The sequence below is a fragment of the Phacochoerus africanus genome, chromosome 1 (assembly GCF_016906955.1).
Source record: "Phacochoerus africanus isolate WHEZ1 chromosome 1, ROS_Pafr_v1, whole genome shotgun sequence".
Taxonomy (NCBI): Eukaryota; Metazoa; Chordata; class Mammalia; order Artiodactyla; family Suidae; genus Phacochoerus; species Phacochoerus africanus.
Window position 1 is genome coordinate 54,179,502 of NC_062544.1, and position 16,076 is coordinate 54,195,577.

At 43.0% G+C, this 16,076-nt stretch overlaps 1 protein-coding gene across 1 annotated transcript in view; it reads left to right on the forward strand.

Annotated features, from left to right (window-relative positions):
• The window catches only part of MROH2B (maestro heat like repeat family member 2B), a 67,610-nt gene extending 62,889 nt beyond the window's left edge, over positions 1 to 4,721 (forward strand). The window contains exons 38-42 of the mRNA XM_047799400.1: positions 187 to 342; positions 657 to 791; positions 1,184 to 1,286; positions 3,420 to 3,485; positions 4,167 to 4,721. Of these exons, the coding sequence (XP_047655356.1) occupies positions 187 to 342; positions 657 to 791; positions 1,184 to 1,286; positions 3,420 to 3,485; positions 4,167 to 4,273 (567 nt within the window). The 3' untranslated portion in view covers positions 4,274 to 4,721. The remainder of the gene's footprint in view (positions 1 to 186; positions 343 to 656; positions 792 to 1,183; positions 1,287 to 3,419; positions 3,486 to 4,166) is intronic.
• The last annotated feature ends 11,355 nt before the right edge of the window (positions 4,722 to 16,076 follow it).

The following is a 16,076-nucleotide window of genomic DNA, read 5'->3' on the forward strand; positions in this document are numbered from 1 at the left end:
TATGTGGATAGAACCACTGGAAAAGGAAGAGCGTTCCTGGAACCCACAGTGGCTATGACAAAAGAACACAGTGCCTGGATTCCAGCCTTCCCTTACTGCAATGGGGCCAGGCAGGATGGGGTGAGGGTGCCAGCTGGGAATGGCCTGCGTGGGGGACTCACCCATGACATGTATCTGCCACCACAGGAGCAGGATGATGTGAGACTGACTGCCATCTTCTTATTTGAGAATATGGCATCCCTAACAGGAAGAAGGTGGAAGATTTTTTTTGCTGAAGAAATAAAAAAGAGCATGGTTTCATTCCTTCTCCACCTCTGGGATCCCAATCCCAAGATTGGAACTGTAAGTGGCCCTTGACACAGACACCTGCACCTCCTCCCCTCCCCATCCTGAGTGGCACCAGGAAGCCTGGTCTAGCTTGAGAGGAAGTCAGACCAGAAGCCACCACTCTCAAATGAACCTGAAAACCACTCTTCCAATCCCAGTCCTCTTTTGCTTTCATTTCCCAAGTTTGCACTTACATCTTTGTAACTGGGAAAGTAGCAGCCTGACAATAAAGCTCACATCACTGACATTCACTGCTCCTTTCCCGACACCATTCAGCATGTCTTCTCTTCTATAAGGGGGTCCATGACACAGAAAACTTTGTCTTTCAGGCTTGCCGTGATGTCCTGATCATCTGCATTCCTTTTCTGGGTCTCCAGGAACTCTACGGGGTGTTAGATCATCTCCTTGATGGTCAGGATCTACCGAGGGCCAGGGATTTCTATAGGCAATTCTGTGTGAAGCTGGTGAGTGTCCACAAGATGCAGGACAAGAGTCCAGGCAAATCCCAGAAGCCCAACAGGATAGCAAGGAATCCTGAGAAGAGACAGAACCATCTCAGAAAGATAGCAGAGATTCTTGGCATCCTGTCACATCACCCTCTGCGCTTTCCCCAAGTCCTGACTAGGATGTGTTCTCTGTGCCTGAAACACATCCGTTGATTAGTCCTATGAACCCCAGCACCATCCTGATTATATTTAAAATGAAAACGCCATAAGACAGCTACCAACAGAATAATTACTGGCTGTATGTGTGCTCACTTACCTTTCTATGTCTCTTCTTAGGGCCTATAGGATGCTGTGTTTTGTAAAGGGTCACCTCCCAGTTGCCCTCTTTGTATAACACACATCTCTTCCAGGCAAAGAAAAATCAAGAGATCCTATGGATCCTCCACACGCACTTGTTCACCTTCTTCAGCAGCACCTGGGAGATGATCAGGAGCGCGGCCGTCAAACTCACAGGTGAGGGCGCCTCCACCTTCTGCACTCACAGAAGGTGCTCTTTGCCTTCCATTTTGCTTTGACTGAACATGCATATGAACCCTGGTGTGAATGGCATGATCAAAGAAACAAAAAACAAAGAAGTCAGAAAATATTGTGTGTCCTGCAACATCTTCCCTCAAAAGACCCTGTTCTCTTTGAAAACTTCAAGTAACATCTTCTGAATTTCTAACACTCACTCTCATCCCATCAGACCATTCATTCTATTGGGCCCTCCATGCTTGTTCTGATTCCAAGCCTTTGCTCCTTCTCTTCTCTAAGTCTTTACCCCAAGTCTGCTGTCCCTGCCTAAATGTTTTCCTTTGCATCATCCCTCAATAGAAACTGTAATCAACCTTCTAAGCTCAGTTCAAGCTGAGTGCTTTAGCAGCAACATGACACTAGTGGAAAGTGTGTGGGCACAAGGGCCAGTAGACTTTGGCTCTGTTATGTGATTCTGGACGATTCACTTAATTTCTTTGCATTGCCTCTTTGTCTTATTCACAAAATAAAAGAGCCAAGTGAATCTCTGAAGAGCCTTCTAATATAAAATTCTAAGTCTTATCATGAAACCTGTTCCAACTAATCCAGCCCACAGGAACAGACCCTCCAGGTGAGCCATCTTTAAGATTTAGCTAAAATCTAAAGGTTCCTTATTGGCTCCTGTATAGGATCCCTCCAACTACATTGTGAACCCTTTTTTTAATTGTACTTTTAAAAATGTTATTGGAGTATAGTTGATTTAAAATGTTAGTTTTAGGTGTACAGCGAAGTGAATCAGTTATATACATATAACTTCTTTTTCAGATTTTTTTTCCATATGAGCTATCACAGAATATTGAATATATTTCCCTAAGTAACAGTAGGTCCTTGTTACCAATTTTGTATAGTAGTGTGTATATGCCAATCCCAACCTCCCAATTTATCCCTCCCTCAAATGTTTCCCCTTTGGTAACCATAAGTTTGAAATGGTTTTGAAATCTTTTTCTGTTTTGTGAATAAATTCTTTTGTATCATTTTTATTAGATTCCCCCATATAAGTGATATAATATGATGTTTGTCTTCTTCTGTCTGACTTACTTCACTAGTATGATAATCTCTGGGTCCATCCATGTTGCTCCAAATGGCTTTATTTCATTCTTTATAATGGCTGAGTAATATTTCACTTTATCTATATACCACATCTTCTTTATCCAATCTTCTGTTGATGGAAATTTAAGTTGCTCCCATATCTTAGCTATTGTAAATAGTGCTGCAGTGAACATTGGGGTGCATGTATCTTTTCAAATTACAGTTTTCTCTGGATAGATGCCCAGGAGTGGGATTGCTGGATCACATGGTAGTTCTATCTTTCATTTTTTAAGGAACATCCATACTGTTTTCCATAGTGGTTGCACCAATTTACATTCCCACCAACAGTGCAGGAGGGTTCTCTTTTTTCCATTCCCTCTCTAGCATTTCTTGTTTGTAGGATTTTTTTTTTTTCTTTTTAGGGCCACACCTGCAGCATATGGAAGTTCCCAGGCTAGGGGTTGAATCAGAACTGCAGCTGCCAGCCTATGCTACAGCCACAGCAACGTGGATCTGAGCTGCATCTGTGACCTGCACCACAGCTCACATCATTGCCAGATCCTTAACCCACTGAGCGAGGCCAGGGATTGAACCCATATCTTCATGGATACAAGTTGGGTTCTTAACCCACTGAGCCACAACGGGAACTCCCTTTTGTTTGTAGACTCTTTTGATGATGGCCATTCTGACTGGTGTAAGGTGATGCCTCATTGTAGTTTTGACTTGCAGTTAAATCATTGTAAATATTTTGAAGACAGGGTCATATCTTATACACGTTTGAAACCCTGGTAACTGGTGCCCCCTGAAGAACACAGAATGAGTTATCCCAAATACATGATGGGTGAGTGGCCACTTCCACAGGTAGCCCTCAACTCCCCAAAGACACCCTCACATAATCTTGGCAGTGCAAAGGGAGTCTGCCACTTGTTCTTTCACCAGCCAGATCATTTAACTTCTGACCGGGTACAGAGTCTGACATGACCTGCTTTTCATGGCCTGTTCCTCTATAAGGAAACCAGTAACCTTTACTCCTGTTGATTTTAGATGCCATTGTTCTCAATTTGACCAACCAATATGTGGAGTTATTAGACAGAGAACAACTGACCACACGTGAGTACCAACCCTCGTGCCTGCTCAGAGCACTGTTACATTCTTAGAGAAAGAAACTAATGCTCCTCCGAGTTCCATGTCAGCCGTAAAATCATAGTTACCCCATTATCAAGCATCTCCGATGCTCCCTAGATACTAGAATTTTCCGGAGTGAAAAGAGACCCTCAGCTTCATCATATTGAGGGCATCACTCCCAACAGATTTCACTTTTCCAATTGTCCGTAAACTTACTGATCACAAGGTCAGGATCTTCTCTTCCCTTTTTCTTTTTTTTTCTTTTTTCTTTTTATTTTTATTTTTATTTTTTTTTGCTGCAACTGCAGCATATGAAGTTCTCCAGCCACTGATCGAATCCTAGCTGCAGCTGTACCTATGCCACAGCTGCAGCAATGCAGGATCCTTAACCCACTGTGTTGGACCAGGGATTGAACCAGCACTGCCACAGAGACAATGGCAGACCCTAAACCCACTGTACCACAGCAGGAACACCTTCTCTTCCCTTATTTCAGTGTTAAATTAGATTCTCAACTTTTGGCTCTAAATTCTACTATTTTGGTCACACATGAGCACAGGGGTTCTGAGCCCCAGGTAACACTGACCCTCAATGAGGGCCTCACTGTGCTGCATCGCTTGGCCCCTGGCTTTCTTCATCACTAGACATTGCTATTCTTTCCATTTCAGGGCTCCAAGCACTTCGGCAAGACCCCTGTATCAGTGTCCAGAGAGCAGCTGAAGCTGCCTTGCAGACCCTCTTGAGAAGGTGTAAAGACATAAGCATCCGTCCATAAGCCATCAGGAAATAAACCACTAGGCTTTTTCTATAACTGACTCCTGTCTTCATCCTCATAACTCACAAACTTGCCACATCTTCAGCAAAGACATGGCACCCAGGGTGAGGCATTTGAGGCGGTGATTTGAGGCTCTCCCTGGTGGCTTTTGTTAGTACAAACCAATCCCACTAGTGCACTTGAAGAATAACCTGTGATTCGAGCAGTGCCAGCCACATGGCTTTGCATAGGACAGCCCTCTGTCTCAGAAGCTTACATAGCAGCAGATATCAAAAATGACAGAAGGTGAGACAATTCTGCTGCCATTAAGAAGAGGACTGCTACTATTTTCCACATGTAGTCTTTTTGTCTCTTATCTTCACCAGCTTTGGATTACAGCCCACACTCTCTTCTTTCTAAAGAGCAGTCTTATGACAAATTTCAGCCTGTCTCTTCTTTCTCGAGTTGTAATTTATGTGTCGAGACCATGCAGATATTTTCTACAAAAGACCCTTCCTGACATTCAATTAAATCCCATGATTTCCTTTCTCTTTTTATCCCAGTGCATTCCTCCCTTTGAGTTGTGTGTGTGTGGTGCCCATGGGTTAACCTCCTTCAGGGCAGTAGAATTGTAACTCTTTTCTCTTTCACCTTGCATACCTGAAAGGTTACACGCAAGAAATCCTGTGTAGGGGAAGAAGTTTCTAACACAGAGCCTGGCACTCACTGAACACCACCACCATCACAGTCTTTCACTGGCAACGTTATTAAATTGATGTATCTCTTTATAAATTCCTATTACCTACATTCTAATCCCTCCATCCTCAGACTCTTTGGGAAAGTATATTTTGTTCCTACGAAACCTTTTAGGGATGAAAAGAATCTTTTAGGTTAGAGATTTTAGACCAGAGTCCAGGTTTTCATTCATTTAACAAATATTTACTGAGTGCCTACAATTTATAAGGTGCTGTGATAGCCACAGTGGGCTACAACTATGAGGAAAAAAATAGAAAAATTCTACCCTCCTGGAGCTTATTTTCTATGAGAAATCATGTAAATGACAGAGGACGGAGCCAGCCTCCAAGATGGCTCCTCACGATTTTGCCTCCTGCTGTTCATGTCTGTCCCTCCCACAGCAACTAGAAATGACCTGTGCAATCAGAACAATAGTTCAGAAATGACAGCATGACTTCCAAGGCGAGTGTGTAAATGGTCTCGTGCTCTCTTGAATCACTCACTCGGAAAAGCCAGCTGCTATTATAAGGACACTCAAGCGGCCCCAAAAGAGGTTCATGTGGCCAAGAACTGATGCCTCCTGCAAACAACCAGAGCTAACTTGCTAGGCTTGTTAATGAGCATTCCGGAAATGGATTCATGTGCCCCAGTTAAAGCCTTCAGATGACTGAAGCCTCAGCCGAAACATTGGATTAGGAAATAAAATACAGAAAGCCCAATTAAATTTGAATTTAGGGTGAAGAATGAGTATTTTTTAGTAAAAGTGTGTTCTGATCATTGTATGGGACACACTTCTACTGAAGAATTATTTATTGTTTTTCTAAAATTCAAATTTAACTGAGTATCTTGTATTTTTATTTGCTAAATCTGGCAACCCTAGTGCAATCTAATCAGAGTCCTGAGCCAGAATCACTAAGCTAAACCACTCCTGAATTCCTGAACCACAAAACTATATGGGATAATAAATCCATGTTGTTTTAAGCCACTAAGTTTTAAGGTAATTTGCTATGCACCAGTGGGTAACTATTACACAGAGGGTCCGTGATCCTACTGAAGTCATATGCAAATTTCTGTGTATAATTGCCTAGGTGCGTTTTCTGGGTAATGGCTTTCATTAAATTCTTAATGGAGTCAGAAGCTATTGCCATGCACAGTATACATAAAACAGAGCAAGAAAAAAAAAGGCAAGAGATAGGGGTTAGGTGGACCTCTTTGATGTGTTAAGTCAAATGACATTTCAAACAAACTTTTCAATAGAACTTTCTGCAATGATGGAAATGAAACGTTCCATATCTGCACTGACCAATATGGTAGCCACTAGCCACATGTGGCAACTGGACCCTTGAAATGTGGATATCAGAGGAATTAAGTTTTTAATTTAGAGTTTAACTAAATTTAAGCAGCCAAATGTAAGTAGTCACACTACTGCACAAGACAATTTCAGAACTTGGGGCAAAGAGTTGTAACAGAATTTGCGCTGAGCCACCCAAGACTCTAGGACATTCTCAACAAGAGTGTAAATTCACTGACACAAGACCTTGTCTCATACCTCTTTATATATCCAGCCCCACTATTACTCTCCACCCATCCAAGCATCCGGCAAAGAGCCTTCCTTATCATTAATTGGTAGAAATTGGGTAGAATGGCCACATGAAACACACATCACAACTGAACCTTCGTCTAAACCCTAATCTTAGAAGCATTTACCCCGACAAGACCCTTTTTATCACATTCCAGCTTCACTCCTTACTAGCTGTGTGACTTGAGGAAATCATTTAACCTCTCTCTGTGCTTTCACATTTGTAAACTGGTTCAGCAAGTATTTGCTTGGTTTTGTACTTTTTGTTTTTTGTTTTTTGGCTGCACATGTGAAAATTCCCAGGCCAGGGATCAAACCCACACCACAACAGTGACCCAAACTGCTGCAGTGACAACACCGGATCCTTAACCTGCTGCACCACAAGGAAGTCCTCCACAGCTGTAAATTGGGATAATTATCTACTTCCAAGGACTACTGTGAGTATTAAATGTATTAACCTACATGTAAAGCCCTTAGAAACCTCATACAGAATCATTAAGTGTTAACCATATAGTGTAATTATTGAGAATGTTAACAAATATATTATTAGAATCACAATTTTTTTTTTGTCTTTTCAGGGCCACACCCATGGCATATGGAGGTTCCCAGGCTAGGGGTTGAATTGGAGCTGTAGCCCACGGCCTACACCACAGCCACAGCAACATCAGATCCAGGCTGCATCTGCAAACTACACCATAGCTCATAGCAACACAGATCCTTAACCCACTGAGCAAGTGCAGGGATCAAACCTGCATCCTCATGAATGCTAGTCAGATTCCTTTCCGCTGAGCTATGATGGGAACTCCTAGAATCACAAACTAACATGAGCTCAGTGATTGGTATACCAAGCCAGCTGGTGGCCCTGATGAATGTTGCTGCCTTTCTCAGGAGGATGGAGATAAGGCATCCCCCTAATCAGAAGACCCCAGCTCAGCAGCTGGAACTCCTGTTCTGGCGGCCTCTTACTCACTGCTGTTCCCCGCCGAAGCCTCTTATTTGCTCTAACATAGTAAGAATAAGCCACAGTCAGGCTGTGTGATAGGAGCAATTTAGATCTATTTGGTCTCCCCAATAACTATGTCTATTAATCCCTCCCAAATACTACTGTTCACTCTCAGAGAATGGCCTCCGGCCCCCCTTGGTGCCTCTCTTTCCTGTCAGTCCTCCTATGCCCACCGCCTCCGACCCCCATGGTTCGTCTTCATGGTTCAAACACATATATGTTACTCAGGAGAGAAAACTTCTCAAGGGTCTCAGGGAAACAGAGTCACAGAGGAAATGTATGGTCAAGTACTCTTGGAGAAATTACATGTTTGTGTTTTCATCTTACTCCTGTTGTTTGCCTCACTATCTTTTGCACATGTAATCATTTTTCAACTTGTGTTTACTTTAGGATAGAGAGTCCTTAATGTTCACTGAATGCTTAATGGACCAGTGCTACTTTGAAGCACTCTGAATCACATTATTTTGCAATCCAGCACTCTGCCCTTTAACCCAACAATGAGAGGCAGTGTTCTGCTGGTAAATCAGGAACGTTTAGCTTGGCTGACCCTGCTAAGAAGTCAGTTTTACCAGAAAAGAGAAAAAGAAAAACTCACTGATGGGAAAAAAAGAAATAGGCCTCCAGAGAAAGAAACCTGGGAGGAGGGTAGGGGAGGGGTGCTGGGTGGGGGGATGGGGCGAATTACTCAATCGGGATTGTCCCTGCACCACCATAGTTTTAAGAGATAAAATATAAGCCTAGGCACTTCTTCTGGAGCCCTCAAGAGACTTCAAGACTATAGCCAAGATTTGCTAACGGTGTTTTTGCAATTACTTGATTTCATCCCCAACGCCACCATTACCAGGTACAGAGCTAGAAAATTCGAGTCAGTCAGACATGGCAGACATGGTAGCCGCCTGTGAGTTAACTGGGAGCTTTGGTCTATGTCCCTGACAGAAGATTTTTGAGATTTTCTACAGCTGCAGTCTGGGAATTATTATTCATTGGAATCTTTCTAATTTATTGCAGATATCCTGAAAACTGAGACAATAGAAAATATGGGTAGAGTCAGGAGCAACATGAGGGAAGGACAGTGGGATTTCATCACAAAAATGTTCGTATGTGTGTCTGTATGTGTGTGTGTGTATCTGTGTATGGACATAAATCATCAAAGTCATGACCTAAGAAATGGCCTTTGCTTCTTACCCCTCTTTGTCAAACTTTATTTCTCCACCAAACACTTTCACTTATTTGTATTCCTTCTGGACACACTGTCCCGGTTTTTATTTATTGAATTATGTATTTACCTGAAAGCAAGATAAATTTGGAGAACACAGTTTTCTAAATATATGTGTCCAAGAGCTTCTTTTTCAATTTGGGAGCCACTGCAAAACACAAGATAAGAAGTCCTTCTACATTACCTACCATTTCCTCCAACTATTCTGAGGTAAATCCTGCAGATTAAATTAACCAATGCCCTAACACCTCAACCGCACAGTGGTCAAAAAGAGGCTCTATTTTAAAAATAAGAAACTTAGAGAATTGCTGAAGGACAGGTTAACCAGAACTTTTTCAATTTTTCTGAGAAAGTAGGGAGTAGTTGAAATTTGTCTTTACCCTGATTCCAATTGAATTATAAGAAAATTATTAATGACCCCACATCCAACCCTTAGAGGCTCTGCTTAAAGCTGGAATAGTGAGAACGTGCCAGGCCTCTGAATGGGGGTAGTCAGGCTTTTGAGGCCATTTTCTAGCCTGTAACTTTCTATAGAAGATAGAATGGAGCCCCATGACCATAGCAAAAAGGTGTTATTTTGAAGTAAAGATTGCTAAAGAGCAAAGGGCCAAATATTGAATAACAAGTTACACTTTATCTGAAAGACACTGGGTAATCAAAAGAAGGTTTTGATCAAAGTAGTGAAATAGGGCGTTCCCACTGTGGCTCAGCAGTAACAAACCTGACTTGTATTCATGAGGATGTAGGTTCGATCCCTGGCCTCACTCAGTGGGTCGGGGATCCAGCATTGCTGTGAGTTGCAGTGTAGGTCGCAGATGCAGCTTAGATCCAATGTGACTGTGGCGCAGGCCAGCAGCTGTAGCTCCGATTCCACCCCCTGGCCTGGGCACCTCCATATGCCACAGGTGCAGCCCTAAAAAAAAACAAAAAGAATTAAAAAAAAATTTTTTTACAAAGGTAGTAAAATAATAAATTAGTATTATATCATGTAATTAACATAGTATATAAGCTGGGAAGTCAGACAGTAAGTGATAGACTTTTGGACTAAGGAACTATTATAAAAAGAAATGTCAGGGAGTTCCCGTCGTGGCGCAGTGGTTAACGAATCCGACTAGGAACCATGAGGTTTCGGGTTCGGTCCCTGCCCTTGCTCAGTGGGTTAACGATCCGGCGTTGCCGTGAGCTGTGGTGTAGATTGCAGACGCGGCTCGGATCCCGCGTTGTTGTGGCTGTGGCGTAGGCTGGCGGCTACAGCTCTGATTAGACCCCTAGCCTGGGAACCTCCCATATGCCGCAGGAGCGGCCCAAGAAATGGCAAAAAGACAAAAAAAAAAAAAAAAAAGAAATGCCAAGGTCACTTATTGGCAAGGAAATTGAATCAGTAATCCAAAACCTTCCAACAAACAAAACTCTAGGACCAGGTGGCTTCACTGGTGAATTCTACCAAACCTTTAGAGTAGAATCAATACCAATCCTTCTCAAATGCTTCTGAAAAATAGAAGAGGAAAGAGTACTTCCAAACTCCTTTTATGAGGCCTGCATTATCCTAACACCAAAACCAGACAAGGATGTCACAAGCAAAGACTTACAGACCAATATCCCTGATGAACATAGATGCAAAAGTCCTCAGCAAAATATTAGCAAATCAAATTCAACAGTGTATTTAAAGGATCATATGCAACAGTATGCTCAAGCAGGATTTATGGCATAACTTAGTTCATCAGAAACTTGATCCTCTTTCTCTTCTGCAAAATGTCACATCAACTACTTGTACCAATGACGTGTTTATAGGACCTAGTGAGCAATAAATAGCAGCTGCTCTGACTAAACTGAGAGCCTCTGCCTCAGTGAAATTCCCAAGGGCTAAGTGGTATGGGGGCAGCATGTGGAGACATCCCTGTCTCCCATGAAGGGTATGTCATCACATCTGGCTACCCCTACAACCAGGAAGGGCACAAGAGTGTAGCAAGAGAATGCTCCCACACAGTGCTTTGAACCTGCCCCTGCCTGGCAAGACACAACTCAAACACAACAGTCATGAGTCTACAGGACCGTAAAGGGCCAGCACAAGAGTGAAACAGAATGAGAACCACCCCAGGAGGCAGAAGAGCCTTTTCCAGATTAGGTCTTCTGCTAACCAGCTATGTGACAATGGAAAAGTAAAATGGCCATCTTATAAATATATACAGTCAGCGTCCTGAGTAACAGGGGCACAGAACCACAAAATTTAGTTCCTAACCCTCACCAGTCTAGGAGGCTTGGGGACCAGATCTCATTCAAGGTAACTTCCTCTCACATTTAATGAATCTGTGCACCATGTTCATGGTAAACAAAAACCAATTACTGCATTTTTAAGAGACTCAAGATTCTTTGGAAATTTCCTTATCATCTTACCAAATTATGTAATCCTATGGGGCCACAATCCTCCCATGAGTGAGCTTATCCGGACTTCAGAAGTCCCTACCCTGTACTCAGAATCTGTGCAGAAGAGAGTTTCTGGACTTAGAGTTCAACTGGGGTCCTTTATTCACTACGGTCATGGTGCACACTTGGGTTGCATATGGACCAACAATAATGCACCAATCCTGACACTTTCATGTTAATCACTTTATCCTGAGGATGTATGGCAGCTTTCCTTTGATGAGAAAATTCCATCTTGCTATTACAGAAAATTCCTGATGATCTACCAGGGGAGGACAAGATGGCGGAGGAGTAGGGGGACACGCTCGCCCTCTCCCACAAGCACAACAAAAAAAGCACATCTACGAATAAATGACTCGCACAGAACACAACCATCCTGGCAAGGAACCTAACTCCAATAACGCAAGAAGTTTGTGACATTATGGGCGAACAGAGAAAGAAGAGAGTGAGGAAGGTGAATCCGAGGGGACGGGCGCTCCCAAAAGGGAACTGAGGAGGAGAAGAGATCCCACACCTGGAAAGTCACCTACTCGGGGAAAGATCAAACGAACCAGAGGAATCTCCAGATGCAGAAAGAGTGTAGCAGTATTTGGAGTACTGAAAAGCCGATCAAGAACCGAACGGACCATCTGAACTACGGGCACAGTCACCAAAAATTGAGATGCCTGGGTGGGGGCTGGGCACCGAGTGCTCTGCTCCGAAGGTTAGTCCCCGAGAAAGGGCTGGGGGGGGGGGCGGGGCGGAGCGGAGACTGCTTGGGAGGTCTAGAAACCGGTCTGTCAAGTTTGACAGGGCAGAGACTGCCTGGGAGACTAGAAAACAAAGCTGTCGCAGAGAAAGGGAGCAATACTCTAGGGGCGGGGAAGTGGAAAGCCACATCAGAGGGAACTTGGGAGAAGGACCTGGTCTGTGCCCATGCTGGGAGGAGAGAAGAAGGGGTGGGTCCCCATAGAATATTCCCCACGCCACAGCAAGCTTACAGGCTGCTAGCTAGCAGAAAGCTGTGCTTCCCAGTGCATCCCCTCCCCCCACCCCACCCCCCTACACCGCCTACGCCTCACTGGACCTGGGGCTGCCTGCCCTCCAGGAGGGCTGGCCTCAACAATTGCCTGAAGCTTATCACCGCAGGGGCTGTCCCTGCACAGGCCTGCTTGCCCTTTGGAGGGGCTACACTTCTGCAGAGCAGCAGCAAACACCATCAGCCCCTGAGAAAAGGCCTGCAGCCCAGAAAAGCAGAACAAGCCTAGCCAGGCCGTAATAGATCTGCCTAATTCTCGGACGTTTTTCTGAGTCGGGCTGCCCCGGGGAGGAGCCTCTTAGGTTTTCAGTGGCCCTGCTACCCACCCAAGCCCCCAGGAGGTGCCGAGCCCTAGTGGATCAGCAGCACAGGACTGCCAGCTCCTGGCAGGACCCCCTGCAGCCCCGAAAAGCTGCAACAAGCCTGGCCGAGTCGGGAAAAGATCTCAGACAATCTTTCTGAGTCGGGCTGCCCTGGGGAAGAGCCTCTTGGGTTTTCAGTGGCCCTGCTACCCGCCCAAGCCCCCAGGGGGTGCCCCACTCCTGTGGAATAGCCACTCACACCACCAGCCCCCTGGAGGAGCCCCGCAGCCCAAAAAGCTGCAACAGCTCGGCCAGACTGCGAAAGATCTGCCTACATTCTCAGGCCACCTTCTGAGTTGGGCTGCCCTAGGGAAGAGCCTCTTAGGTTCTCAGTGACCCAGATAGCTGCTCCAGCCCCCAGGGGTGCTGCACTCAGGAGGACAGCTGCCAACACCGCCAACCCCCTGCAAGAACCCCACAGCCTAAAAACACCAGAGCAAGCTCTGCATGACCAAGTGAAATCTGCTACCATCGTGGTGTGGACCTCCCAGTCCTGTCTGCCCTCAGGAAGCCCTCCTTTGCTTCAAAGAAACCCTGTTAGCCCCATCAACACTCCAGAAAAGCCACACTGCCTCAAAAAAGTTTGACCAACAACGCCAGCCCTCAGGAAATATTCCACGGCAGTACAGCAAACCACTGATCACGGAGAGTACAACTCCCTCAGGAGAAGAAAACAACAAGCAAGATAAGAAGCAGAGAAACCACCCCCAGTCAAACCAACAGGAGAACTCACCTAAAACAGTCAACAATGAAACAGATCTCTGCAGTCTGACAGACCTGGATTTCAAAAGAGAAATAGTGAAATACTGAAGGAATTAAGAGAAGATATGAACAGTAATGCTGATATCCTCAGAAAGGACGAGAACATATAAGGAGGAGCCAAGAAAACTAGAACACTCATTTACAGAGATGCAAACGGAACTAAGGGCATAAAAACCAGAATGAATAATGCAGAAGAACGAATCAGTGATATGGAAGATAGAATATGGAAATCACCCAATCCAGTCAGCAGACAGAAAACCGAATCAAAAAACTAGAAAGCAATATAAGACCTATGGGATAATATAAAGTGGGCCAATAGGAATTCCAGAAGGAGTAGAAAAAGATAAGATGAAATATATTGGAAGAAATTTCGATGAAACTTCCCAAATCAAGGATACTGGGTTCAAGATACAAAAGCACAGAGGGCCCCAAACAAACTGAACCCAAACAGACCCACAGCAAGACACATCATAATAAAATGCAAAAATTACTGAATAAGAGAGGATCCTAAAGCACAAGAGAAAAACAGAATGTTACTACAAGGGAACCCCCATAAGATTATCAGCTGATTTCTCTACAGAAACACTACAGGCCAGGAGGGAATGGCAGAGATATTTAAAGTGCTCAAAGGAAAAAATATGCAACCTAAAATACTCTTCCAGCAAGAATATCATTTAAAATAGAAGGGAAATAAAAATTTTTTCCAACAAACAAAAACTTAAAGAATACTGCAACACAAAACCCAGGTTAAAGGAATATTGAAAGGGCTTCTCTAAACCAAAAAGAAAGGAAGGAAAGGGAAGAAAAAAAAAGAAAAAAAAAGAAAAGAAAGGAAGAACTAGGACTGGAGAAACCGCAATCAGAGACAGTCACTCAAATAAGCCAGCATATAGATTTAATCATGAACATGCTTCAAACAAATAAAATTAAAAAAAAAAAAAGAGTCATCAAAACCATAAAATGTGGGCAAGGGATGTTAGGAATAAATAACCCTTTTTGTTTGTTTGTTAGTATGTTTTTCTTCTTAATTTTAATAAGTATGAAGTGTTTTACCTTACAGGCCCATCAGCTAAAACACACAATTATGGGAAGGGGTTAGCATACTTAAAAAACAGGGCAACCACAAGCCAAAACCAAATATTGCATTTGCAAAAAATTGAAAAAAAATACACTCAAGCAGATAATAACAGAGACCATCCAACCAAAAAAAAAAAAAAAGAAAGGAAGAATGGAGCCCATAGATCAACTGGAACACGAGTTCAAAATGGCAATAATAATCATCTATCAATTATCACCTTAAATGTCAAGGACTGAATGCCCCAATCAAAAGAACACGAGTGGCTAGTGGATAAAAAGGCAAAAACCTTCAATATGCTGCCTACAAGAAACTCCCTTAGGACAAAAGATCATAGATTGAAAGTGAAAGGGTGGGAAAAATATTTCACGCCAATAGACATGACAGAAAAGCAGGAGTCGCAACACTCATATCAGACAAAATAGACTTAAAACAAAAGACATAAAGAAAGACAAAGAGGACACTCTTAATGATTAAGGGATCCATCCAGAGAGGATGTTACTATGTCAACATATATGCCCCGAATACAGGAGCACCCAATACATACAACAAATATTAACAGACTTAAGGGAGATTGATAATACAATCATGTAGGAGACTTAATACCCCCCTCACATCAATGGACAGATCCTCTAGAAGAAAACCAATAAAGCAACAGAATCCTAAAGGAAACAATAGAAAAGTAGACTTCATTGATATCTTCAGACCCTACATCCAAAAAAGCAAAGAACACATTCTTCTCAATGCTCATGGAACATTCTCAGAATGACGCACAATACTGGGACACAAAGCTAACCTCAATAAATTTAGGAGCATAGAAATTATCTCAAGTATCTTCTCTGACCACAATGCCATGAATTAGAAATCAACCATGGGAAAAGGAAAGAGAAAAAACCTACTGCATGGAGACTAAACAACATGCTACTAAAAAACCAATGGGTCAATGAGGAAATCAAGAAGGAAATTAAAAACTACCTTGAAACAAATGATAATGAAGACACAACCGCTCAAAATCTATGGGATGCTGCGAAAGCAGTGCTCAGAGGGAAATTTAGAGCAATACAGGCCTTTCTCAAAAAAGAAGAAAGATCCCAAATTGACAACTTAACCCTCCACCTAAATGAATTAGAAAAAGAAGAACAAAAAAGGCCTAAAGTCAGCAGAAGGAAGGAAATTATAAAGATCAAAGAAGAAATCAATAAAATAGAGACTCAAAAAACAATAGAGAAAATTAATAAAACCAAGAGCTGGTTCTTTGAAAAGGTGAACAAAATGGACAAACCCCTGGCCAGACTCACTAAAAAGAGGAGAGAAAGAACCCAAATAACCAAAGTTATAAATGAAAAAGGAGAAAATCACAACGGAACAGGCAGAATACAAAAAACCATAAGAGAATACTATGAACAACTATATGGCAACAAGTTTGACAATCTGGAAGAAATGGACAATTTTCTAGAATCTTACAGCCTGCCAAAACTGAATCAAGTAGAAACAGACCAACTGAACAGACCGATCACTAGAAATGAAATTGAAGAGGTCATAAAATCACTCCCCACAAATAAAAGTCCAGGACCAGATGGCTTCACAGGTGAATTTTATCAAACATATAAAGAAGAATTGGTGCCCATCCTCCTTAAACTCTTTCAAAAGGTT